The sequence below is a fragment of the Mirounga leonina genome, unplaced genomic scaffold (genome assembly GCF_011800145.1).
Source record: "Mirounga leonina isolate KUSES-001 unplaced genomic scaffold, KU_Mleo_1.0 Mir_104, whole genome shotgun sequence".
Taxonomy (NCBI): domain Eukaryota; kingdom Metazoa; phylum Chordata; class Mammalia; order Carnivora; family Phocidae; genus Mirounga; species Mirounga leonina.
In genome coordinates, this window is record NW_023270231.1 from 2,402,915 (window position 1) to 2,428,370 (window position 25,456).

Genomic DNA, 25,456 nt, shown 5'->3' on the forward strand with positions numbered 1-25,456 from the left:
ATAGGTAGAATAACAGCTCTGACTTCTAAAGAATACTAAAGAACACTAAAGCATACCAAATTCCTTAGAATTATATTTGTTTTTAAAGCTGGAAGGAAATTTATAAAATCACCTAGTCTAACACTTCACTTCTAGAAATGACAGTATGGATTAGATTCATCCATCAGAATTAGTGATAAAATTGAGGTCAGGTGCTGTTTTTCATCCACGATTCAATTATATCAATTGAGCTTTCTTTGAAAGTAGCTTTGAAAGTACTCTTGTTGCTGTATCCATGGAATGTGATGACTGATACCTGCTTAGTGTAAGAGGTTGTTCAAAGCAGTTTCATCAAGCAAAGGTGGAAACTAGCTCATAACCAAGTAGGTCTGAAACAGTGCAAGTGGCTTATTTACATGGATAGTCATTAAAACGATTGAGACTGTGATCCATAGAAAACAGGTTGGATGTCTAGTAATAAGGGAATGCTTGAAAGAACTATCTTATAGCCATCAAAAATGAAACTGTAGAATATTTAAGGATGTAGAAAAATGTTCATGATGTAGTATTATCTAAAAATATACACTACATTATAATAGCATCCCATTAGTATATGGACTGCCTATCATTTGATACAGCAATCACTTCTTCAAACCTATCCTAAGATAAATTTGCCGAACAGTTAAAAGATGCAAACAAAAGCTATGTATTCAACAGTATTTGTAACAGCGAAAGACAGGAAACAACCTCAAAGCCAATCATTAGGGACATCATTAGGGACAAATGAGGAATTATGCTGATGTCACTGAGATCCAGGGTATTTGGTACATGAGAAATGAAAAACGGCTAATAAGACAGATGGGTTTCAATAAAATCACGATCATTCTGAATCGGATTTGTAAGTATTTTGAATTTATGATGACTTTCTCTGGAAACAAAACATATTTAGTAGGTCTGTCCTCTGAGAAGAGCTAGAAAAAAATGACTGTCATTAAGTTAAGTCAGCTTCTTGGAGATGCGAGAGATCCAGGTCTGAGGCAAAAAAATGTGTGAACTGAATGTGTAACATCTTGTCATACCAGAAAGCAGGCCCACTCTCAAAGGCTCCTGAGAATATGTCAGAAAGCAGGGAGCACCCCGCTTAAAGAGGTTCTTGCTAGCCAAAGATGGAAGGATTTCAGCTTCAGTAAAGATAATGGTTGGGATGATTGGAAAATATCAAATATGTTTAAATCCATGCATTCCTAAGAATGCTAAAAAAAAAAAATCCCAAAGCTTATTGGTTACCTTTTGAGTGTGATTGAGAACCAACTCATTATTCTGAAAACTAATAAAGGAAAAGAAGCAAGGAGTCGTCTTTCTTGTAAAGATGATGCCTCAGAGGAATCCAATAGCTGATAAGGAGAAGATGCTCTTGGAAATGTTAAAGCTGTACAAGAGGAAGGAAGAGAGAGGGAGAATATCACCATTTTATGATGCCTAATGAAATAACAGATCTATAGAATGATCATTAGGGTTACTAACATTATAAAAAGGGGCAACCAAACTATATGTGCCTCTCGATAGAAGACACCACCATCAATGATGTAGTTCTTCCCCCAAAATTGAACCGATTCTAATCAGTCCTTTAGATAAATTCCTCACTTATATAATTTTTTAAGATTTTATTTATTTATTTGAGAGAGAGAAAGCAAGAGAGATCACAGGGGCAGCTCGAGAAGCAGACTCACTGCTGACTGAGCCAAGAGCCCAATGCGTGCCTCCATCCCAGGACCCTGAGATCATGACCTGAGCCGAAGGCAGCGGCTTAACTGACTGAGCCACCAGCCTCCCCTCCTCACTTATATTAAATTAAATACAGGATACAGAGGGATGAGTTAAAGAATACCATGAAGATAACACTAGTAATAGCTGCACTATGCTAAATTTGAGGAGACCTACAAGCTAGGTTTTCTAGAAAGATTTATGAAATGGGGGCATCTGGGTGGCTCAGTTGGTTGAGCATCTGACTCTTGATTTCGGCTCAGGTCATGATCTCAGGATTGTGGGATGAGCCCCGTTTTGGGCTCTGCGCTGGTCATGGAGTCTGCTTGAGATTCCCCTTCTCCCTCTGCTCTTCCTCTCTGCTCATGCGCATGCATGCACACACTCTCTCTCTAAAATAAATAAAATCTTTTTTTTTTTAAGAAGAAAGATTTATGAAATAAAAAGGTGAAGTGAGAGTGGGAAACCATAGATTAAAAGAGACTTAGAAGCAATGAGCTTCAATCTTTAGTTAATGTGCATGTAAGTCACCTGAGGTCTTGTTAAAATGCAGATTCTGATTCTATTGGTCTGGGTGGTGGGGTAGGGGGAGGTTGAAGTTCTGCATTTCTCACAAGCTTTCAGGTGATGCCTATGCTGCTCCCTACCCCCTCAACACCCCCCCCCAACACACTTTCAGGAGGTAAGATTTAAGACATTCATTGACCCATAGCAATGTATGGACCTAAATTTTATTCTGACTCAAACAAGTAACTTAAAAAAATGCATGAGAAATTGGAAATATGGACATTAAATTGTGGATATTTAATGATATAAAGGAACCATTGTTAAATTTGTAGGTAAAATAATGGTATTAGATTATGATTAATGAAAAGCACATTTACTTTATAAAAATACATAATGGAACATTTACAGTTGAAATGACATGATGTCTGGGATGAATGTAGATGAAATGAGATTGGCCATGATTAATACTAATTGTGCTGAGTGATGGGCACATTGGATTTCTTTATACCAGTCTGCATACTTTTGTGTATTTGTGCGATTTGCCTTGAGAAAAGTTAGTTTATAAATATCTCTTGCGTAGGCATAGAAACAAAAGATTAGATGTATAAACTACAAAATGTGAGAGTGGTTATAGATGATCTTTATTTTCTTCTATGTGCTGCCCCGTAGTTCCCAAATTTCTACAAGTGTGTTGTGTTATCTTGAAAATCAAGAAAGTTCTTTTGTTTCATTGAAGGAGATTCGTTGATTAGTTGGCCCAGCTGAAAATGATGAGGTGTAACGAGCAAAGCCACACCCTGGCTAGAGGAACATAATAAATTAAGGTAGCTTCCCCAACAGAGAAAGAGAGAGAAAGCAGGAAAGGGAGGTTGAGCTTATTTCGTTTCTCCTTCTGCTAAAGAGCTGTGTGCCCTGAGAGAGAGTTTGAGGGGCATTTTGAGGACGCAGCCCTTCAGGACTAAGGACTTGGGAGTTGGGGGAGAAAGGTTGAGGACTCTGAGTGGAGCTATTTTAAACTTGTGTCAGAAGAGGTGTCTTAGAAATTCAAACTTGCAGCAAACATCAGACTCTGCTCGCAGGGAGCACCATGTGGATTTGGCTGTCTCCACGTGTCTGTTGGCAGAGGCTCTACAAGGCCAGTGAGGTAAGAGAGTCCAGTGTTTTTAAGCTCCACAGACTTTGGAGGCAACCGGGTTTGAGTTCAAATTCCAACTTTGTGGTTTAGCTGTTCTGTGGCACTGACAAAGGGCTTTGCCTTCTTTCGGCCTGAATTTCTCCATTTGCAAAACAAAGAAACAATAACACTACTTCGCAGGTTTAGGAGCACAGTGCCTGGAAACAGTTCTCATGCAATAAATACAAGTCGTTTTTGTGGTTATTGTCCATAGAAAAGAAAATCTCCACACCTGCCATTTCAACCAATCTATGAAATATGTCCCACTTCACTGGCTTTTTATCATTTATGTCTCTTGCTTTCTCCTTTTTAGCTGTTAGTGGACCCCAGATTTGGCTCTTCTCCCCGAAGGAGTGCTGAGATGCTCTCAGACCATCAGTTATCTTTACGCCTATGGTAGTCACAAAACTGTTCAGGTCATATATTCTCCCAAGGAGCTCCCAGGGTTAGTGAATAAAATCCTATAGGAAATTGAAACTCTTGTTACAGAAAAATCATCCTGAAATATTAGCTTGGGCTTATTGTTTAAGTAATTTTAAAAGTTAAGTTTTTGGAGCACGATGCAGTCCAATTGCCTGCTTAAGTAACTTCCTGGAATGTAAGGTGGGCAGGAATAGAAGGAGTGGAAAATGAGAATAGATGGGGAATCTGGGGTCAGATCCTTACAGGGCCTTGAATACCATGGTAGTAGTATGGATTTAAATTATTCACTGAGGTACCTGTCGAAAAATTTTGAGGAATATGATCTGATAAGAATTGAAGGTAACATTTCTTTGGTATTGGGCTTTTGGATGGCTGGATTGTAGAGAAGGCTTGGAACAACCAAGAGGGTATTCCTACCTTTGAGGCCAGAGGACTGTAGACCCAAAGTAAGAGGATAGAAGAGAGGATTATTTGAGTCCTATCTAAGGTCATTCAAATATTTAGCTTTTTAAATTTTGGGGGGGGATGTTTTGAATAAGAGACTTCTTCAGAGCTGCACAGATGGAACTGGATATAGAAGAATGGGGGCTGGCAAGGAAAATTACATAGCTTTGTTAACGTTGGAATATATGTCGGTTTAATTAATGGAAATAGTAAGATCAAGAAGTTTACTTGGAAGTGGGGGCAATATGATTAATTCAAGGTGGATTCAAGTGTAGCCTGAAAACAGCTGTTTGAGTCTTCATAGGTATAATCTGGGTATTGTAACTATAAAGACTGGAGAAGTTTTTTTATACTAAAAATTAAGAGTGACATAATTTTGATTAAATGCACTTAATTGTTGTAGAAAATTGGTGTCACTTTGTTTCTCTGGGAATAAAACAAAGCCATAAGAAAGGGCCACAAACACTCCCTGTGTCTCTGCACTATGTCTAGACTCCCAGAAGAACTGATTTAAGATCTGTTCAAGATTTCATCCTCACTTAAACCAAAGCACTAGTCTTACAGACACATTTTAAATTTTTGTGTGATTGTCAGTAGAAAATAAAATATCCTATATAAATGTGTCTATAAGAATTGTACTCCCTGCAAAAACATTGTACCTTTTCGTGGTAAAATCTTCTAAGAGTTCATCTATATTATTCCTATAGAGACTATTATATAGAGACTATGCCTAATCTATTATGCTTTAAGGCTAAGAGAACCTAATCCTTGGCCTTTATCTGAGGACCCTGGAGTTTAAAAAAACAAAAACAAAAAACAAAGCAAAACTGCCCAAACCAATATAAAACAAAAACACAGGGGGAAGAAAAAACAAGCAACTAGTAAAAGAGACAGAGACAGGAGGTTAATTAAATCTGTTAGGTATCGTGCCCGTATCCTATAGGCTTGCTTCCCAATTTCTTTTAGGATTTACTTGTTTCTTTTCAGGCTTGACCTTAGAAGGTTGAACTAAATCTTTCCTCAGAAGAGCAAAGCTAGAGAGATGATTTTTGAACATCTGAACTCAAGTCTAGAATGTGAACTTTGTATTTTCAGCATTCATAAAGAAAGAGGGGCCGCCTTTGCAAGGAAAGTTCTCATCAATTGAGGCTGAGGGAGCAAGCACCCCTTGTGTTATGTTTGTAGATTACAGGTGCTTTACAGCTGTATCTTGCTATACCCTTACACTGCCCAGCTGCTGTTACTGACTAGAGAAACCCAATATGACTGGCTGAAGGATGTGCTGAAATTCACAGACTAGAACTCATGTCCTGAGAACCAGGATTTCCCTTAGTTTTAGTTTCTGCCTTAAAGGATGGGAAGAAAAGATCTAAAAATGAACCCATTACATGAATATTAATGAATTGGACCCCTGAGTAGAAAAATAAAGCTATTTTCAGGGAGTAGTGTTAAAATGTAGGAATCCGTATAAATTTGAGCTCTGCCAGGTGGTGCTGGAAGGACAAGGCATAACTGCTGTTAAATAATTGGTAAGAAATAGAAATCTAGGAGCCAGTGAAATCTATTTTTAAAGTAAAGGCAAAGAAACAAAAGCAAAAAATATCTAATGGGCTATCTGGATGACTCCATAGATGATCTAACAGATTTGGGGACATACATTGGGGTGCTCTTCCAAGCTACATCAAAAGTGTTTTAGAATAACTCCTTTGTAGAAGCTTGGATCTGGAAGATATTTGGTGACCATCTATTACCAGCATTTTCAGTTTTTATTAACTGTAGAATTCTTTCTTTATAAATCTTATTGATCAACAAATACCAGATCATTGTGTTGTACAACTTCGATTAATGTTATATGTCAATTATATCTCAGAAACAAACAAAAAATCCCATTGAAACAGGTGTCCGACCAACAGCCTTCATCTTTACTTCTCCCCCTATAGTGGTCTGAAAGCCTCTTGAACTGTAAAATTTCATAAGATACGGCCGTAATGCCCCCACCTTCCCTTATGTCTCATTTCATAAATGAAATTCAAAAGCCTGGTTTGTAGAAAATTCAGGAGGGAGCAGGTGGTGTACTCCTGTATCTCATCTTATCTCTGCTTCATTACATTACACGGCTGCCCAGGGTCTCTGTGTCTATCCTTGGACAGATCAACTGGGTGGGAGAATTAGCGATCCCGCTCTTGGTGCTTAGTGCTGTGATAAATACAAGAGAATGAGACCTGTTTCTGCCCATGAAGAGCATACTGTCTAAATGAGCAGACAAGATACATAAATAAAACAGGGGAAGGCAGTCAGTTTTGCCTGTGCTTTTCGCTACAGCTGTTTTCTTCATATAACTCCTTGCTTGAAAGCCCCATATGTTCAGCAGAAAGAGCTGTTCAGAGGCTCCGTGGAACATGGCTTGTGAAGTCTAAAACCTTAAGGGAGAGAGCAGTCACCAATGACTGGAGTGGAGAAGCGTATCCTGGGTGAAGTTCACCTTCCGTTCTCCCTGTGCCTTCCTTTCCCTGTTGTGGCCCTCAGGGCCCTGGTTTAGCACCCATTCACCCCCATCCTGTGAAGTGCTGTGTATCACGCATGTGACCTATCCCTTCCTATAATAACATCTGTTACAGTCCCAGTGTGATGGTCCTGGAAAAGTGTGGAGTCTGGAGTCCAACCTGTGTTTTAAAAACTCTACTTGAAGTGGTGTGACATTGGGCAAGTTGTTTTCCCACCTCTGAGTGTCTGTGTTTTATTTGCCAGAGGGGAGGTGTAACACCTACCTAACATGATTATGTATGAAAGGAAAAAGGATTAAAGGGGAAAAAGTCAGTGGGTACACTTGGATAACACTTGCCTCTCCCCTCCCTCCCTCTTTTGGGCCTTTCCTGGATCTTTACGTGACAAGCCAATTAAGCAGGTTACAAATACGTCAATGGCGTCTGATAATATTTTGGCTTTAGCAACTGCCATACCAAAAAGAGGTAGTAAGAGTAAGTCCCCACCTGGCAAACTCCTCCCTGTCCTTGAAGACCCATCTCAGATGTTGGTGCTCTGGGAAGCCCTCCAGAGGAGTTACTTCAGAGCACCATCAGTTGCTCTCTTCCTTCTTTTCCCCGTAACCAATCTCTATAACTCCAGTCCTATATATATATTTTTAAGATTTTATTTATTAGGACAGTTGAGCAACAACGGCCATTACGTACTTTCCATAGGAGGTCAGCAGAGGCTCTTCACTTTCCCGTCCTCACCAGGGTCTTCAAGTCTTCATTTGCCCTCCTGACTCCTTCCCACACCCCTGGCCATTCTGCTTTCTAATAACTTGTCTTCCCTGAAATTCCATCTTTGTGTGTCACCACTGCTGGCCTCCAGGCATCCTCACTCAGGTCAGTGTCTGTTCCCGGATGAGGACTGGCTGTGGGTGTTGGCAGGAAAGGAGCAGCTTTAAGTTCGGACAGGATTTGTAAGGTTTCTGTGGTGTGGCCTCAGGGTAAAGCATCTAAAAGACAACTAATCTTTAGAAGTTAGAAAGATTAACTTTTCGCTGCCATTTTAAATATACTTTCTTAGTTTCAACATCTGGTTGTCTTTTTTTTTTTAGCTTTGAGCTACTGCCTCACAGGGAAAAAACAAAATGAAAAAACAACTCTCCTTTGTTACCTTTCTCTAGGGAATGCCGAACTCTAAGGAAGGTAGCAGAAGAGCGTATTTCTAGCCTTGCCTCTCTTGAAGCGCGCCGCTGTACTATAGTTTGGAAACTGGTTTACTTTTTTCATTTGAAAATGTTATGAAGATAGTAAATGCCCATGCAGTTGTTAAGAAATAATGCAGAAAGATCCCTGTACACTTTGCCCATTTTCATTCACCAGTAATATTTTTCAAAACTGTAGTATAATTTTACAAGGATCTTGACAGTCTTACCTAGGCTTCTGCAGTTTTCCTTGAACTCGTTTGTGTATGTATGTGTGTGTGTGTGCATGCACTAAATTCTGTACAGTTTGATCACGTGGGTGGGTATATGTTTCACCTGTGCAGACAAGATACTAAAAAGTTTCAGCCTCCCTATAGTCTTTCATGTTGCCCTTTTATAACCATAATCTTCTCTGTTCCCTCCATGTCCCCCTGTACTTCACCCCTGGCAGCCATTCATCTGCCCTCCATTTCTAAAATTTTTGTCATTTTAAAAGTGTTCTATAATTTGAATCATGTGTGTAATGCCTGGGTGTCTCAGTGGGTTCAGTGCCTGACTCTTGATTTCCACTCAGGTCATGATCTCAGGGTCGTGGGATCGAGCCCCGCATCAGGCTCCGTGCTCAGTGGGGAATCTGAGATTCTTCTCTTTCCCTCTCTTTACCCCTCCCACTGCTCACACGCTTGCTCTCTAAATAGGTGTTATACACAAGTAATGAATCATGGACACTACATCAAAAACTAATGAAGTACTACATGGTGACCAATATAACATAATAAAAACATTAAAAAAATAAAAACTATAAATCTTAAAAAAATTGAATCCTACAGTTTGTGACATTTGTGATTGGCTCTGATTCAGATAATTCCCTATAGATTCATCCAAGTTGTTGAATGTGTTCATTTTATTACTGTTCCTTTTTATTACTGAGTATGATACAGTATGTACTATAGTTTGTTGAACCACTCATCCCTTAGGATTCTAATTTATAGCTATTTATAGCTATTACCAATATAGCTATTACCAACAAAGCCACTGTAAATGTTTATGTACAAGTATGTATGAGCATATGTTTTGAATTCTCTAGAATATGCAAGGAATATAAAGAAGAAAAATGCCCAGAGGTACAGTTGCTGGGTCATAGGATAGTTGCATATTGATTTTTTTTTTTTAAATACAAAGCTGTTTTTCCAAAGTAGCTGTGCCAATTTATTTATTTATTTATTTATTAAATATTTTATTTATTTATTCTTGGGAGTCAGAGAGAGAGGCAGAGGGAGAAGCAGGCTCCCTGCCTAGCAGGAAGCCCGATGCGGGACTCAATCCCAGGACCCTGGGATCATGACCTGAGCCACCCAGGCACCCCAGCTGTGCCAGTTTAAAATCCTACCAGCAATGTATGAGTGGTCCAGTTCCTCAGCATCTTTGCTAGCATTTGGTGTGGTCACTTTTTTTTTTTTTTAAAGATTTTATTTATTTATTTGAGACAGAATGAGAGAGAGAGAGCACATGAGAGGGAGGAGGGTCAGAGGGAGAAGCAGACTCCCTGCCGAGCAGGGAGCCTGATGCGGGACTCGATCCTGGGACTCCAGGATCATGACCTGAGCCGAAAGCAGTCGCTTAACCAACTGAGCCACCTAGGTGCCCCCCCCCTTTTTTTTAAGCCACCTCATACCTGTCTAAGCAGTACCTCATTATGCCTTTATTTATATTCCCTAATGACTAATTGTGTTGAAGATCTTTTCATGTGCTTATTTGCCATCTGTATAGCTTTTCTGGTGAAATATCTGTGTGTCCTTTGCCCATTTTCTAATTGTATCGTCTGGCATGTGTGTTTACTGTTGATTTATGAGACTAGTATGTATTTTAGATACGTATCTTTTCCTGGGTATGTGGTATGCAAACATTTTCTCTTAGTCTATCAGTTGTCTTTCAATCTCTTTCAAATGTAATTTCACATATCCACAGCTGTTTGTTAGTTTTAATGGGGCCCAGTGTACCAATTTTTCCTTCTATGCCTTGTGTTTTCGGTATCAAGTTTAAGAACTCTTGTCCTCCTTGTCCTAGATGTTACAGGATTTCTTCTCCTTTAGTGCCTGTGGTTCTTGGTCACGCCACTTCAAAGACTGAAGAGGTAGACCAGACAAAGAGTGGTGGGCAGCAAAGTAAAGTTTATTGAGTGATAGTAAAGTTTATTGAAAGGTAGTACAGAGCTCCCGAGAGGGAGGGGACCGGAGAGGAGAGGGTTGCCACCGGACTTTCTAAGTCTAGGGTTTTTGTTTTTGTTTTTTAAAGATTTTATTTGACAGAGACAGACACAGTGAGAGCAGGATCACAAGCAGAGGGAGAGGGAGAGGGAGAAACAGGCTTCCCGCGGAGCAGGGAGCCCGATGGGGGGCTTGATCCCAGGACTCCGGGATCATGACCTGAGCCGAAGGCAGTTGTTTAATGACTGAGCCACCCACGCGCCCCTAAGTCTAGGGGTTTTTATGGGCTTGTTGGCGGGCTGTTGTAATCTGATTAAGCCTCAGGTGCCTGTCACCCAATCAGGTTTTTGTCCTCTTTCTATCATGTGGGAAAGGGTGGAGGGCTCCTTCCAGGGTGGTGTAAAATCCTTTTAAGGGTGGTTTCCTCTTAGGATGGGGGGGGCCCGGGGTGCCTGGGTGGCTTAGTTGTTAAGCATCTGTCTTCGGCTCAGGTCATGATCCCAGGGTCTTGGGATGGAGCCCCGCATCGGGCTTCCTGCTCTGCGGGAAGCCTGCTTCTCCCTCTCCCACTCCCCCTGCTTGTGTTCCTGCTCTCACTGTGTCTATCTCTGTCAAATAAATAAATAAAAAATCTTCAAAAAAAAAAAAAAAGAATGGGGGAGCCCTTTGTCCCTGCTTGACTTTCTTCCAACTATCCTTCATCATAGACTCCAAAGATTTTTTCCTAAAAGTTTTGCAGATTTGTTTTACATTTTGGTCTGTAATCCATTTTGAGTTAATTTTTGTAAAATTGTGAGGTTTAGGTCAAGATTAATTTTTTTGCTGTGGATGTCCTGTTTCAGTAATGTTTGATAAAAAGGCTATCTTCTTTTTTTTCCCATTGTGTTGTACTTTGGTCAAAAATCAGGTAAGGCTATTTCTGTGGATCTTTTTCTGGGTTCTCTACTCTGTGCTGATGATCAATTTGTCTGTCCCCCGAGAAATACCACATTGTCATGATTACTAGAGCTGTGTAGTAGACCTTGCTGTCAGATAGAATAATTTTTTCGACTTCATCATTTTTTTGGATACTCAAGAGCCTGTGTCTTCTCAATTAAATTTTAAAATAAGCTTGCCTGTGTCTACAAAAAAAGAATTTGTTTGGAGTTTGATAGGTATTGCCTTAAGCCCTCAAATGAATATGGGCAGAATTGACACCTTTACTATATTGAGTATTCCAATCCATGAATACAGTAATTTTAAAATTTATTTACAACTTCTTCAATTTTTTCAGCATTTTGTAGTTTTTTAGTATATAGATACTGGACAAAACAGATTATGTCTGTGTTTTATTTTCTTTGGAGTGATTGTAGGTGATGGTGTTTGTTCAACTTCAATTACTGTATGTTACTTGTTAGTATATAGAAATGTGATTGATTTTTGTGTGTAGATCTTAAAACCTATGACCTTACACTTACTACTTCCGCTATCTGTGGGGGGGGAAGGTTGTCTAGGGGAGATTCCTTGAGGTTTTCTTCATTTTTGTCTCTTACTTTCCAATCTGCTCTTTCTTTTGTCTTGTTTCAGTGGCTAGAACTTCTAGTACAGCTCATTAAGACTGGTACGAGTGGACATTGTCAAAATTTGAAACTTCTGTGCTTCAAAGGACACACTTTTTATTTATTTATTTGACAGAGAGAGACACAGCGAGAGAGGGAACACAAGCAGGGGAAGTGGGAGAGGGAGAAGCAGGCTCCCCGCAGAGCAGGGAGCCCCATGCGGGGCTCGATCCCAGGACTGTGGGATCATGACCTGAGCCGAAGGCAGTCGCCCAACCAACTGAGCCACCCAGGCGCCCCAAAGGACACACTTTCAAAAGAAAGAAGACCATCTAGAGAATGGAGGGAAAAAAGTTTTTTTTCCTCCAATCTGAAAAAGAACTTGTATCTAGAATGTATAAAGAACTAGAACAGGGGCACCTGGGTGGCTCAGTCGGTTAAGCATCTGCCTTTGGCTCAGGTCATGATCTTAGGGTCTCGGGATGGAGCCCAGAGATCAAGCTCCCTGCTCAGTGGGCCGTCTGCTTCTCCCTCTCCTTCTGCCCCTCCCCCCTGCTCCTGCGTTCCTGCATGCTCTCCCACCCCTCTCAGGTGAATAAAATGTTTGGAAAAAACTAGAGAACATAACTCAATAATAAAAGCAAGTTTAAAATGGTCAAATTATTTGAACAGAAGATATAAAGATAGCCAATAAGCACATGAAAAGATGTTTATCATCATCAGGGAAATGCAAATGAAAACCAGAGTAAGATAATGCTTCATATCCACTAGAATGGCAATAATTATAAAACAAAACAAAACAAAAAAAAGGACAGCAATAGAAATGACAAGTTTTGACAAGGATGTGGAAAAATCAGAATCTTCACACACTGCCTGTGAGAATTTAAAATGGTACAACTGCTTTGGAAAGCAGTCTGGCATTTTCTCAAATGGTTAAACATAGTTACCATGTGATCCAATAACTACTCTTAGATATATGTAGACCCAAGAGAATGTAAACATAAAACATGTCTTTATAAAAACTATGCAAATGTTCATAGCATTATTTATAATACCTTAAAAGTGGACACAACCTGAATATTTATTAACTGATGAAGAGATAAATAAAATGTAGTATATCCATATAGTGGAATATTATTTGGCAATTAATAAAAATAAGTACTGATATATGCTACAACATGGATGAACCTTGGCAATGTTACACTAACTGAAAGAATCCAGTCAAAAAGGAGGATACATTGCATAATTCCAATTATATGAAATTTTGGAATGAATTGAAATATGAAAATTTATAGACACAGATTAGTGGTTGCCTAAGCTGGAGAAGATGAGGATTTGGGGGTAAGACAGCCACATGGTCTGGAGTTTCTTTTGGAGTAATGAAAAAATTTGAAAATTGTAATAGTGCACAACTCTGAATACACTAATACCCATTGGATAATATCTTTGAAAAAGATATGTGAACTGTATCTTAATAAAGCTGTTCAAAAATTAATACAGTAGTGCTTAACTATGCCATTTTATACCTTATTTTTATACTTTTTTTCTTGCCTTCCTGCAGTTTAGTTGAACTTTTTAAAATTTTCATCTTGATTTGTTTATAGTGTATTAGAGTGCATCTTTTTGTGTAGTTTTTGTAGTAGTCACTCTTGTTAATATAATATCCAGAAAAAAGTAGACTTAAAACAGTCTAGTGCTACCAGCATTTTAACACCTAGAGTGAAATGGGGGAACCTCACTTCTGTTTTGGTCTCTTTAACTTTACCACTTTTAAATAGCATTGTCTTGCATATCAGATGTTATTCTAGCTTTTGTTGATGAAACTTAGGAAGGGGATAGTTCACTGTATCCTATCTTCTTGTTCCTTCTTCCTGATACTTCCTGCTACTCTAAGATTTCTTCTTATTCCTTTCCTTTCTCTTTGAAACTTCCTTTAGCCATTCTTTAAGGGTATCTTTGCTAACAACAAAATATTTTAGTTTTTCTTCATTTTATAATGTTCTTACTCCCCTTTCTTAAAGGATCATTTGCCTGATAGAGATTTCATGGTTAATAGTTATTTTCTTTTAGCATCTGAAAAAATGTTCGCCTTTATGGTTTCAGGTGAAAAATCTGTGGTTACTCTGCTTGGTATTTCTCTCTAGGCAATGTAATACTTCTCTCTGGCTGCTTTTAAGATTTTATCTTGAGTTTACACAAGTTTAATTATGATGTGTCTTATTCTGAATTTCTCTGATTTTACCCTGTTGAGAGTGTACTTACTTCGTAGATACGTTGTTTTGTGTCTTTCCCCAAATTTGAAAATTTGAGCCTCCCTCCTTCCCTCAATAACCTTTCAGTTCCTCCACTTTTAGGACTCCAGGGATAAAAATATTGGCTCTTTCATCATTACTCTTTAGTTACTGGGTCCCTAAGGCATCATTTTTTATTCTGTTTTTTCCTATTCTTTTTATATTGTTAAGATGGGGTGGATTCTATTATTTTGTCCTCAAGATCTGTCCTTTGTCATTTCCATTCTGCTATCCATGCAGAATTTTTTGTTTCTATAACTGTATTTTTTCAGTTCTATAATTTCTGTTCTGTTCTAGAATTTCTTTGAGATTTCCTTTTGTTTCGAGAGTTTGAAATTGATAGTTGAAGCTTTTTCATGACAGCTCCTTTAAAATCCTTGTCACGGGGGACGCCTGGGTGGCTCAGTCGGTTAAGCGTCTGCCTTCAGCTCAGGTCATGATCCCAGGGTCCTGGGATCGAGTCCCACATCGGGCTCCCTGCTCTGCGGGGAGCCTGCTTCTCCCTCTGCCTCTGCCTCTCTCTCTCTCTCTCTCTCTCTCTCATGAATAAATAAATAAAATCTTAAAAAAAAAAAAATCCTTGTCACGGAACTCCAACCTTTGATTCATCTTGGTGTTAGCATCATCTGATGGTCTTTTCTCATTTAAGTCGTTATGGCAGGAGACTCTAGGTCCTATTTAAATGTTTAAATGTTTAATTTAGTAGGCAGTTACCTTGGTTTGTTCTAGCACACAGGTCTTTGTTAAATTTTATGGGCTGTAGTTCCAATGGCAGTTGAATTTCCAGAGCCCTTTTGGTAATACTCTGCTCTGCTTGGTTTGTCTGGTACCACTGATGAATTCCCATTCATCCCAACTCTTACTGCCTGCTGGGGCAGAAGGGGTTTCTCCAGGTTGGGCTGCCTCACTACTAAGACTGACTCTTTTTCAGAGGAGCTAGGAGTTCATGGTATGCCCTTATTGGTACCTCTGCCCAGTGTCTCTAGGCCATTGAGGGGAGTTGGTTCCATAGGAATAAAGCAGCTTCTCGATGTGGGCCTCTTTGTGATTATTTCCTTTTTCCTAGTTCTGACTACCCATCCTAGTGTTTTGGGGGAGAGGGTCAAGGGCCCATGAGGACAAAAGGATTTCTTGGACCATGCTGCTGCTGTAGCTGAGTTTTTCCTGCCAGCTCTGTGCCCTGACTTGGTATCTCTTGGTGGGAAGAGGATGTCTCAGGCCCATGTTTCCCTATGGGGCTGTTTTTTTTTTTTTTTGGCTGGTCTCTCAATGGATCCCCCTTGCCGTTTGTTTTGAGTTTGTTGTCAGAAAAACTCTCCTTTGATTCTAGGGAACAATCCGTTTACCTGGATGCCTTTCTCTCTCTTTCTTTCTCTCCACCCCCTCACCCCCCAGGTTGGGGGTTCTTGTGAATGCCAGGTCTGGGTGGTCTCTCTCCTTAAGGATAATGAGGAAATTAAACATCTGGCCACTATGCTGTCCCTCTTATCCTGGGGTCTTGCTTTCCTTTTCCTTTTTTTATTGCCTATTAGAGTTCTCCTTTGGTTGTCTCTCACAGCAGGGTTGACAGTTTATAGGGCTTCTAAGGTTGTGCTTTGCATAAATGGAGCATGGAGAAATAGATTTATGCCATCTTGTCCTGAATAGAAATATGTACTATAGTTTTCTTGTCTGTTTACATGTCAGATTTCTGTCTAAATATATTTCTCCATACTCACAGAAAATTATTATTATAACTTATTTACCATGCAATCTTTTGCCAGTACCTAATATAGTCCTGACTTACAGTATATTCTTGGTAAAAACTTTTGTAGATGAAGTTAAAGGAACACTATGGTGGCAATATCAGGTCTGTAAATAGACACTTAGGTCTGGTGATGGCCAAATGGGGCCTTTTGAACCTATCTATGATTTTACCAGGTGAACAATTGCCTTCACCTAGGTAGAAGACTATGTACATTCTGTAGTGTGTAAAGCCCAAAATTCTTAGAAGGAACCTATCAGTAGTCACTGCCCTAAGGAAAATGAGTTGCTCTCTCTTTATTTTCCTAAAGTTCTCTCAAAATTTATGTTTGAATGAAATCAAATGGACTTGCGGAATCACCACATCTCTTTTTCATTCTGTTCCTATCATTCCTATAGAAATTTCTGAAGAACTTAAACTTGACAAATATTTGTACCTTTCTGTGATGTTTGGGGCCATTCTTGTGTGTCTTGTGGATCCTTAGTAAGTTGAAATAGTAACATAACCTAAATAAATTTCATGTTGGAAGTAATCTTCTATAACCCAAGATCATCTCTACTTTCTGGGGCTGGAGATGAAAGCCAAGGAGAAATGGAAACATTTGAAAAGCTAAAGCATTGGAAACTAAATATACAAAGTAAGTACTATGTGACTTTTTAAAAGAATAAAGTAGATTTAAAATAATAAAGTAGATTTGTCTATACTGGAATGGTAAAATAGCCATGATAAAGTGAATAAAACAATTGCCAAAGTGCATGTAGAAAATGAACTTCCTTATTTGTTTACGTTCCCACTAAGGCATGTAGAGCAAAGGTAACCCGTAATGATCCCATATTCTGTGTGGGATTCCTTCCCCTGAAATATGGGCTTGCCTCATGACTTGCTCCTCACCAATAGTTTGTCTAAGGTGAGGGGGTGTCACCATTATGATTAAGAAACAAGAAATTGTAACTTGTGTCTTGCTAGCAGACTTTCTGTGTTGACTCTATCCCTTGATGGATTTGATGAAGCCACTGTCATACACAGAGGGGCACATAGCAGGGAAGTTCAGTAGCCTGCAAGCAAATTTGAATCCTGCAAATTGCCCCATGAGCTTGGAAGTGGATCCTACCCCTGTCGAGTGTCAAGTGAGACTCCCAACCCTGACCAACATCTTCATTACAGCCTTATACAAGATGCTGGAGCAGAGGACCCAGTTAAGGTGTGTCCATATCCACGACCCCTAAAAATTCTGAGATGAGAGATGGTTGTTGTTTTAAGTCACTAAGTTTTTAGTAATTTATTATACAGCCATAGGTAACTAATATACCCACCTATTTTTTATATTAGTATAAGCAGTGGAAAGTTGTCAATTTTACTTTAACTTTTTTATGTGGTAAAGAGGTTCACAAGAATATGTATATATTTTTCATATACATGTTCACATATATGTAATAGGCTGTGTATATAGTTTGACTCTCCTTGTGTCTAATCTGCATAGCAGCATATTGGAGCAGAGCGGTCTCCAAATGATGCATCGATGCACTACAAAATCATAGGAAAGAAGTAAGGGGCAAAAATCTGAAAAGACTGTATTTTTTTTAGAGTTGTTCACATGAGAATGTTATTAGGTTAAGTAATGGTACAACTTAGTGTATTGATTAGTCTACAGCCAAAGAAAACTCTCACTCCTTCTAATGCCTTTAGGAAAGAATAGGATTGGCTTAGAACAGAAAAAGCATGAAAAGAGATTTTTTTTTTAATACTTTATTAGGGGTGTTATCACCTGGGAATGTCAAAAACACTATTAAGAGAAGAGAAATATGTCCAACATATCAGCAGATGTGTCTTATACATGTGTACATAGATGTGTTTTTCGATTTATTTCTTCAGCATAAGATGGACAGCATGAAGCATTTTTATTTCTTAGAGAACTTTTCCTTTTGTTATTAGGAATCCAAAAATGATGATGATTCTGGTATCTAATTATTCAGCATCTTCATTTGTCCCTGTTACAATAGTGTTTTCCTTTGACCATGCCTGTTAGATCAAAACCACAGCTTTTACAAAAGATAAATTAGAAATTGGCAAATCATTTTTAAACAAGTACTAATTGAGCAACCTACAAAGGAGGGAGGATATGAAGATGGGCTCTGCTGGTAATTGAGAGATTTTTTTTAAAGAATATCTTTTGATATTTTTTTGATAAGGTTTTTTAACATCTTTTCAAAGCAGCTCTTACACTGGTAGATCAGGCAAGGATTGATTGATTTTAGAGGCAAAGCACTGAAATTCTTCGTTCATAAAAATGAAGTTGAGATGATGGACTGGCCCGTTGAAGATTCCATTAGACATTTTCCTGTGATGCAACATGTATCATTTCTAGATAATCAAGTTAGGATGCACAGGTTGAAACCTATTTAGGTTCATGCAGTGAAATCTCTTATTTTATGTAGGCTCTTACCTCTTGGGTGTGCTAGGAGTAGAATAGGAACAGTCCAGGTGAGAAGCCAGGGAAAGCTGTGTGTTTGGTGGAAAGAATCTTGTTTTAGCACGAGAGTGGTACCCAGAGTATGGGAATATGCCTTTGCCTTAGCTAGCACTGTTCTTCTCTGATGAATCCTTATTTTTCTTTTGAGTTACTTATAAATGTCTTTATCTTCTGTATTTGAAAACAAAAGCTTTTGAAGCCTACCATTGTGCCATTTTAGTAAACATATTTTAATGACCTAAATTACACAGCAATTCTTAAATAGTTCTGTATATTGTGATGTTTGGTGACTCAAGCCAGCTGATGTATGCATGCAGATTTTAGCAGTTAGTGAGAATTTTCAGAAGTCGCACATGTAAACAAATGTTGATGCTTACTTGCTTAGCAGTATTACATCAGTTCTATAGATCCTCTGTAATGCTGGAGCTTTGTCTAGTAAAATAGGCCATTTTTTTTTTCATTTCTTTTTTAGAATGCCATTATAGTTTTATAGAGTAATACATGAAGCTTTAAAGATCTTAATTATTTTTAAGTAATGTCTACACCCAACCTGGGGCTTGAACTTAGAACCCCGAGATCAAGAGTCACATGTTCTACTGATGGAACCAGCCTGGCACCCGAAGAGTAATATACAAAGTTTTAATTAACATTTCCTTCAGGAATTCAATGACAGCCCACGCTTGTATATGTGTGTGTGTGTGTGTGTATATATATATATATATATATATTTTTTTTTTCCCCCTCTGTGACATTTCTATTTTGATGAACATTTATAATTCAGAAGAGGCAAAACTGTGTTGGATTAAATGCTATTTTTTTCACCAATGTTCAACATGTTTTAGCAAGTAAAATGTGATTCAATAGTTGACTCAAAGGCCATATTTACTATTTTAATTCATGACAAGTTTTCTGTGCAATTCCTAACAGAAATCAGTGTATAAAATTCAATAATTGGATTAGATTTTCTAGATTTGGTGAGTTTTAGCTACTTCTAGTTGAATCTCAAGAACTTACTGCAATTACAAATCCAGATTCCCTTGATGTCAGAATAATTAGCAGAGTTGGATAGAAAGTAATGTGTAAGCTCCCCACTTCTGCTCTAGACTTCATAAATGAGAAGTGAAATATTGGTCCATAGGGTGTCATGACCAGTTCTGAAGTTGAATAATGTTATTCTGCTGTGGGTGGTAGTGATAAGTTATTTTGACATTCCAAAGAACCTTTTTTTTCCTTGAAATTTCAGGATCTGAAATTTCTTTTAGCACTTAGTAGGCTCTAAGTAGATGGTGGATGCATTTTTATTTCATAGTTTAACACAATAAAATTTTTTTCCATTTTAATGATGTAAGGGATATAAAAATGTTGAAATGTCTCTTCCTTCTATTGAGAAATAGCCTGTGTCTTTCCACAGACATAACATAATAGTGCTTAAATATTGAATAAAAAAAGAAAGTGTAATTTAAACTTTATCAGATGATTTCAGTCCTCTGGCCCTCAGCAAAATTCCATCATAACGAATGATAGGAGGTATTCCACAGCAGTATTAGAAGATAATTTATTATGATACACTAGGTCTGGAACTACTATAGAAAAATATCTAAAATCACTAGGCCACGTTTGGAAATGTTCCAGGAAGTCAGCTAAGGTGGAATATTGTTTTCCTTCCCAGTAGACTTGCAGACATTCAAAGTATCATTTAAATCTCTTAGAAAATGCTCACATTCACTTTTCATTACACTTGAACATGGTCCGAATTGCTCTATAACCATTAGCAGTTTAGTTGTATGATTTTTTAAAGTGTATGTGAATAAATACATCCTTAATATTTTGGTTTTTCCTGGATATCAAAAACATCCAATAAGAATACAATGACCCAAGCCCTTTTGAGGACATTTCACAATATTTTATTGAGTATTAATTAAAAACTGCTAATTATACCTTGTTAAGGTCACATATTAATGAAATTTTTCCTGGACCAGATCTGGCTGAATTTTATATTAGAGAAATTTTAGAAGCCTTTCAGGTTACATGAGAATATAGTTAGTCTCCCTATAAACTCAGACTAAATTCCATGGGAATTCCTTAAGTGCAAAACAGTCTAACACTAATTGTACTCACTTGGATTTCCATAATGCTCGGTAATTTTCATAGCTCTTTCTTACCCATTTCACATTTGATCTTCACACTATGCCCAAGAGGGTAGTAAGATGGGTATTATCCTCTCTAATTTATAATCCCCTTGTTGAGTTGTGGTCTAAGCGGAACCTGCTTAATACTGAATCCTACTGTAGAGATAAGGTTCAAGCGTATTTGCTGGACTTTATCCTTGTGCTATTCTGATTTGAGGTCACTGGGGTACAGACTAATCAGTAATTTCTGTGCTTTTGATTGGGTTCTATGGTTATTTTTTATGTCAATATCCATATGGGATTATGATTAAATTTTTCATTAAAGTAGTTGATTTTGACATTAAAGCAAGTTTTTTCTTTAGGAAATCATTGAGTTAGCAAATGTCCCCCCGCTGTAAATAATGGGTATTAGAACAATACAGCATAAATGGTAAGATCTTGAGTGTTTCTAGAGCAGGTCCTTAATTTGATTATCTTGATCCTTGCCTTGGCAAACTTTTTAATCTCTCCAAACTTTGGTTTCTTCAACTTTAAAAAGGAAATGATACTAGATTAAATGGGATAATTCATATACCGTATGATATAGAATAAGCATTGAATAAATACTCATTGCCTCTATTCCTTCTTTGAAATGTGTTTTAACTCAGTAAGGAAGACGATAGTTGGAATAGTGTATAGATGAAGTATTTTACACATATTTTCATGTAATCCAATAAAGAACAAGTAACCTACTGACAATATGTGTACCTTTCCCATATAAATCAGTGAACAAACTTGTTTTTAATTTTTTGGCAGACTTATGAAACCAATTAGCTTGGTAATATATATTCAACTTTAATGGGCAAGTAAATAATTAATGTTATTGCCTTTGTAAATTTAGCTTTTCAGTTATAAATTAACATAATTAAAAGAGTAATGTTTCAGTATGCATTCTACAAGCCAAATATAAATCAAGCAATTAAACTGTAGGTTTTCTGCACCAAATGAACTCAACTCATAATGAGACAGTTGACAGACGTAAATTTGTTTTTTCATGGTCAGGTTCATTACAAAAACATGAAGGAAAATACTTGTAATACGTGTAATCAAGTAAATTATTCCAAGCACCATAAATTGTTTTTCTGGGTCTTCTACCTTAAACTCAGAACTTAAATACTATCATCTCTTTTTTTTTTTTTTTCTCTCTCCTGAGGAATGATCTCTTCTTGTAAAAGATCACTTAGGTTTGCATCAGAATGTTAACTCTGTTGGTAACTACTTATAGTAATCCAAAGATCTGAAGAGGACTTATGTGTGGGATCAGAGCCTCAAAACCAGAGTTGAGATCATTTACATGAAAGATTAAGCCATTTTGCATGACTTGGATGTGAAAGGCCAGCTGTATGGTAATTGTGTGGCATGGGGGATAGAGAGAAGGGTCTGAGGGGTCATTGCTGTGCTCTCAGATCCACTTGAATGTAGAAAGGTATAAAGCAGTAGCTTGTGTTCTTGCTGAGAAGTGAAGTAGGTGTATTTTTCCCCTTTGAAATCAGCCTTGTGGAGTACTATCCCGCAGATTTTAATCTAAGACAATATATTTTGTGACTACATTGTTCCAAACTGAATGAATAGAAAATGGGGGGCGCCTGGGTGGCTCAGATGGTTAAGCGTCTGCCTTCGGCTCAGGTCATGATCCCAGGGTCCTGGGATCGAGTCCCACATCGGGCTCCCTGCTCCTTGGGAGCCTGCTTCTCTCTCTGCCTCTCTCTCTCTCTCTCATGAATAAATAAATAAAATCTTTATATAAAAAAAAAAGGAAATGGGACCTGCTATGTGGAGATAATTGAACTGTAGACATTTTTAATCTTCAAGAAATACTGGTATATAATTAAACATGCACTGACTAATGACCTATATTTAACAGTTCACCACTTTGAAGCAAACTACTCAAAGTAAAATTGGGGGTGCATATTAGAATGGGCATGTGTATCCCATTAATCTCTTTTTGGAGATGAACACAACTGCTTCTGTTTGCCCACTGATACATCTGTAAAGTTAATCCCCCCTTTAGTGATGTTCAGTTTATTAAAACACATTTTTTATTTATCTTTAATTCAATCTCCAGTGATGCATTATTTTAGTGTATAGTATCTTCAGGGTTAAAGATTTGAATTCTTTATTAGTAACTTTTGGGAAATGTGTATCCTATTGATTATGCTCTGTTTTGGTTATAGAATGCATTTCTTCCCCTTGATTGCCATGTGACAGGGTCCTTGTCAGCTTAGGTCCAATTGAGAGTTTTTCTAAATGTAGTATATAGTTACTCCATTTTATTTTTCTGGACAGCATTTTTCTTTCCAGAGTCACTGCCTGTTACTTCTGGTACCTGTTATGGACATTTAAAAGCAAATAAAGTTGGAAATCACAACTAACTTATACTTCTCATTAGCCCATCAAATGACCTTGGAATAAGTCTATAAGTCACCAATTCTAAATCTTACTTTGAATCAGAAGCTGTGGGCCTTCTCCCTAGGAAAATAGAAATAACAAAACGTGGTGCATAAATTTTGGAGTGCCTAGAAGCTCATCCCTGGTTTCCAGTTGAAACCTCTGTCATCAGAGTTACCAAGACTGGAAGTTCTCCCTTTATTATTCTGTGCCAGTTCAACAGTTCTCTGTAAAATGTTCTAAATTAGAACTCTTGCTGTTCTAAATTAGACTCTATTAATGGTCCATATGGCCATATTAACTTAAATTTGTGTGATTTCCGCTTTGCAAAATGCTAGTAGTTTGTCCACGTTAAACCAAACACCCCCTTTCCATGAAGCTCTCTCTCTCTCTCTTAAAGATTTTATTTATTTGAGAGGGAGAGTGGGAAGGAGCACGTGCAGGGGGAGGGGCAAAGGGAGAAGCAGACTCCCTGCTGAGCAGGGAGCCTGATATGAGGCTTGATCCCAGGCCCCTGGGATCATGACTTGAGCGGAAGGCAGACACTTAACCGACTGAGCCACCCAGGTGCCTGAAGCTCTCTTCTCTTGAATCCTCAGGTGAACCAAACATAGGTAACCTTTCTCTGTCATGCCCCAAATCAACTCCTGTACCACTTTATAGATGTATCTTTCATTCAAATTCATATGTTCAACTGTGTTATAGTTGTATTTCCACCCTGATTTTTCAGCTTCATGGAAACAAATTTTGGGTTTTTTTACCACACATTTTTATTTATATAGTATTAATAGTAAACACTGTAGAAACGTGTTTTTTTTTTTTTTAAAGATTTTATTTATTTATTTGAGAGAGAATGAGAGAGAGCACATGAGAGGGGGGAGGGTCAGAGGGAGAAGCAGACCCCCTGCTGAGCCGGGAGCCCGATGTGGGACTCATTCCAGGGACTCCAGGATCATGACCTGAGCCGAAGGCAGTCGCTTAACCAACTGAGCCACCCAGGTGCCCGAAACGTGCTTTTTTTAAACAAGAGTAACTGAAATAAGCAGGTTTGGGAACTGACATGGTTGCCTCTTAGAATGTGCACTGCTCAGCTTACTAGGGTAGAAAGGTGTGAGCTATAACAAAGTAGTCGAGTAGCCTCAATTGTTTATCATGATGTGGGCACTGGTTGCTATATTTTATAAAAAATAATGAAGAACGTTGTCTAATTTGATGAATTGGTATATTGTAGGCCACTTTAGAGAGTTTGTTTTGCAATCGGAAAACTATTCTGATCCTACCAGTTATTATGACAGAAAAATAGGAGTAAACAAGATACGTGCATTTTAGTAAATGTTTAATTTTAATGTTAATCTTGAAATTTATAAGTTGAGGGGCGCCTGGGTGGCTCAGTCGTTAAGCGTCTGCCTTTGGCTCAGGTCATGGTCCCAGGGTCCTGGGATCGAGCCCCACATCGGGCTCCCTGCTCAGCGGGGAGCCTGCTTCTCCCTCTCCCACTCCCCCTGCTTGTGTTCTCTCTCTCGCTGTGTCTCTCTCTGTCAAATAAATAAAATTAAAAAAAAAAAATCTTAAAAAAAAATTTATAAGTTGATTACTTTTTACTGTTTACATTCTGTAGTATTATCTAAGGGCATTAAAATAACTTTGTGAGGCGCTCTTTCCCTGCCAGCCGCCGAGTCGTGCGGAGGCGGGAAGGTCGCGTGCAGTCAAGATTCGGCTACACTCCTAATCCACCGCCATGGCCGAGGAAGGCATTGCTGCTGGGGGTGTAATGGACGTTAATACTGCTTTACAAGAGGTGCTGAAGACCGCCCTCATCCACGATGGCCTAGCACGTGGAATTCGCGAAGCTGCCAAAGCCTTAGGCAAGCGCCAGGCCCATCTTTGTGTGCTTGCATCCAACTGGGATGAGCCTGTGTATGTCAAGTTGGTGGAGGCCCTTTGTGCTGAGCACCAAATCAACCTAATCAAGGTTGATGACAACAAGAAACTAGGGGAATGAGTAGGCCTCTGTAAAACTGACAGAGAGGGAAACCCCGTAAAGTGGTTGGTTGCAGTTGTGTGGTGGTTAAGGACTATGGCAAAGAGTCTCAGGTGAAGGATGTCATCGAGGAATACTTCAAGTGCAAGAAATGAACAAATAAACTTGGTTCTTGGTTCTTGTTCCAAAAATAATAATAATAATAATAACTTTGTGAGGCAGCTACGTGTAGGTTTTAAGAGCTTTTGCTATGCAATCAGTAGCTGGGAACTCTTGCCTCTTAATAGCTATACAACTTTGGGCAGGCTGTTTAATTTATAAACCTAAATTCTCAGCTGTAAAATGGGAATAGTAGTCAAATGAATATAGTTTGTTATGACACTGGATGCCCTGTACGTCTACCAAACATTAAACAAATACCATCTGTTATAAATAATAATAGGGAAAGTTGCTAGGTGTTTACTTTCCATAATTCTATGGAGTTTATCTTTATGATATGTCCTTAATTTTATTTATTTGAAACAAACTTTTAACACTCCTAATTATATTTCCTTTAAGGATCTTGAGGGCATTAACACCTTAGGCAATGTTAAGATCCACAGCTGAAATTTCTACCAAGTCTTACTGCCTTTCTAAGCAGAAGTATTGCTTTTTAATTAATAAATTTTGTTGAGCTGTGTATCTAAACAAATAGAAACTCAA

General features: G+C 38.3%; 2 protein-coding genes across 2 annotated transcripts in view; both read left to right on the forward strand.

Annotated features, from left to right (window-relative positions):
- The window catches only part of SGCD (sarcoglycan delta), a 774,199-nt gene that overhangs the window by 176,396 nt on the left and 572,347 nt on the right, over positions 1-25,456 (forward strand). The window lies entirely within an intron of this gene.
- On the forward strand, positions 24,434-24,929 carry LOC118015930 (40S ribosomal protein S12-like). The gene is given in 2 exon segments (XM_035013003.1): positions 24,434-24,797; positions 24,800-24,929. Coding segments are annotated over 2 exon segments (396 nt in total). The 5' UTR covers positions 24,434-24,511; the 3' UTR covers positions 24,910-24,929.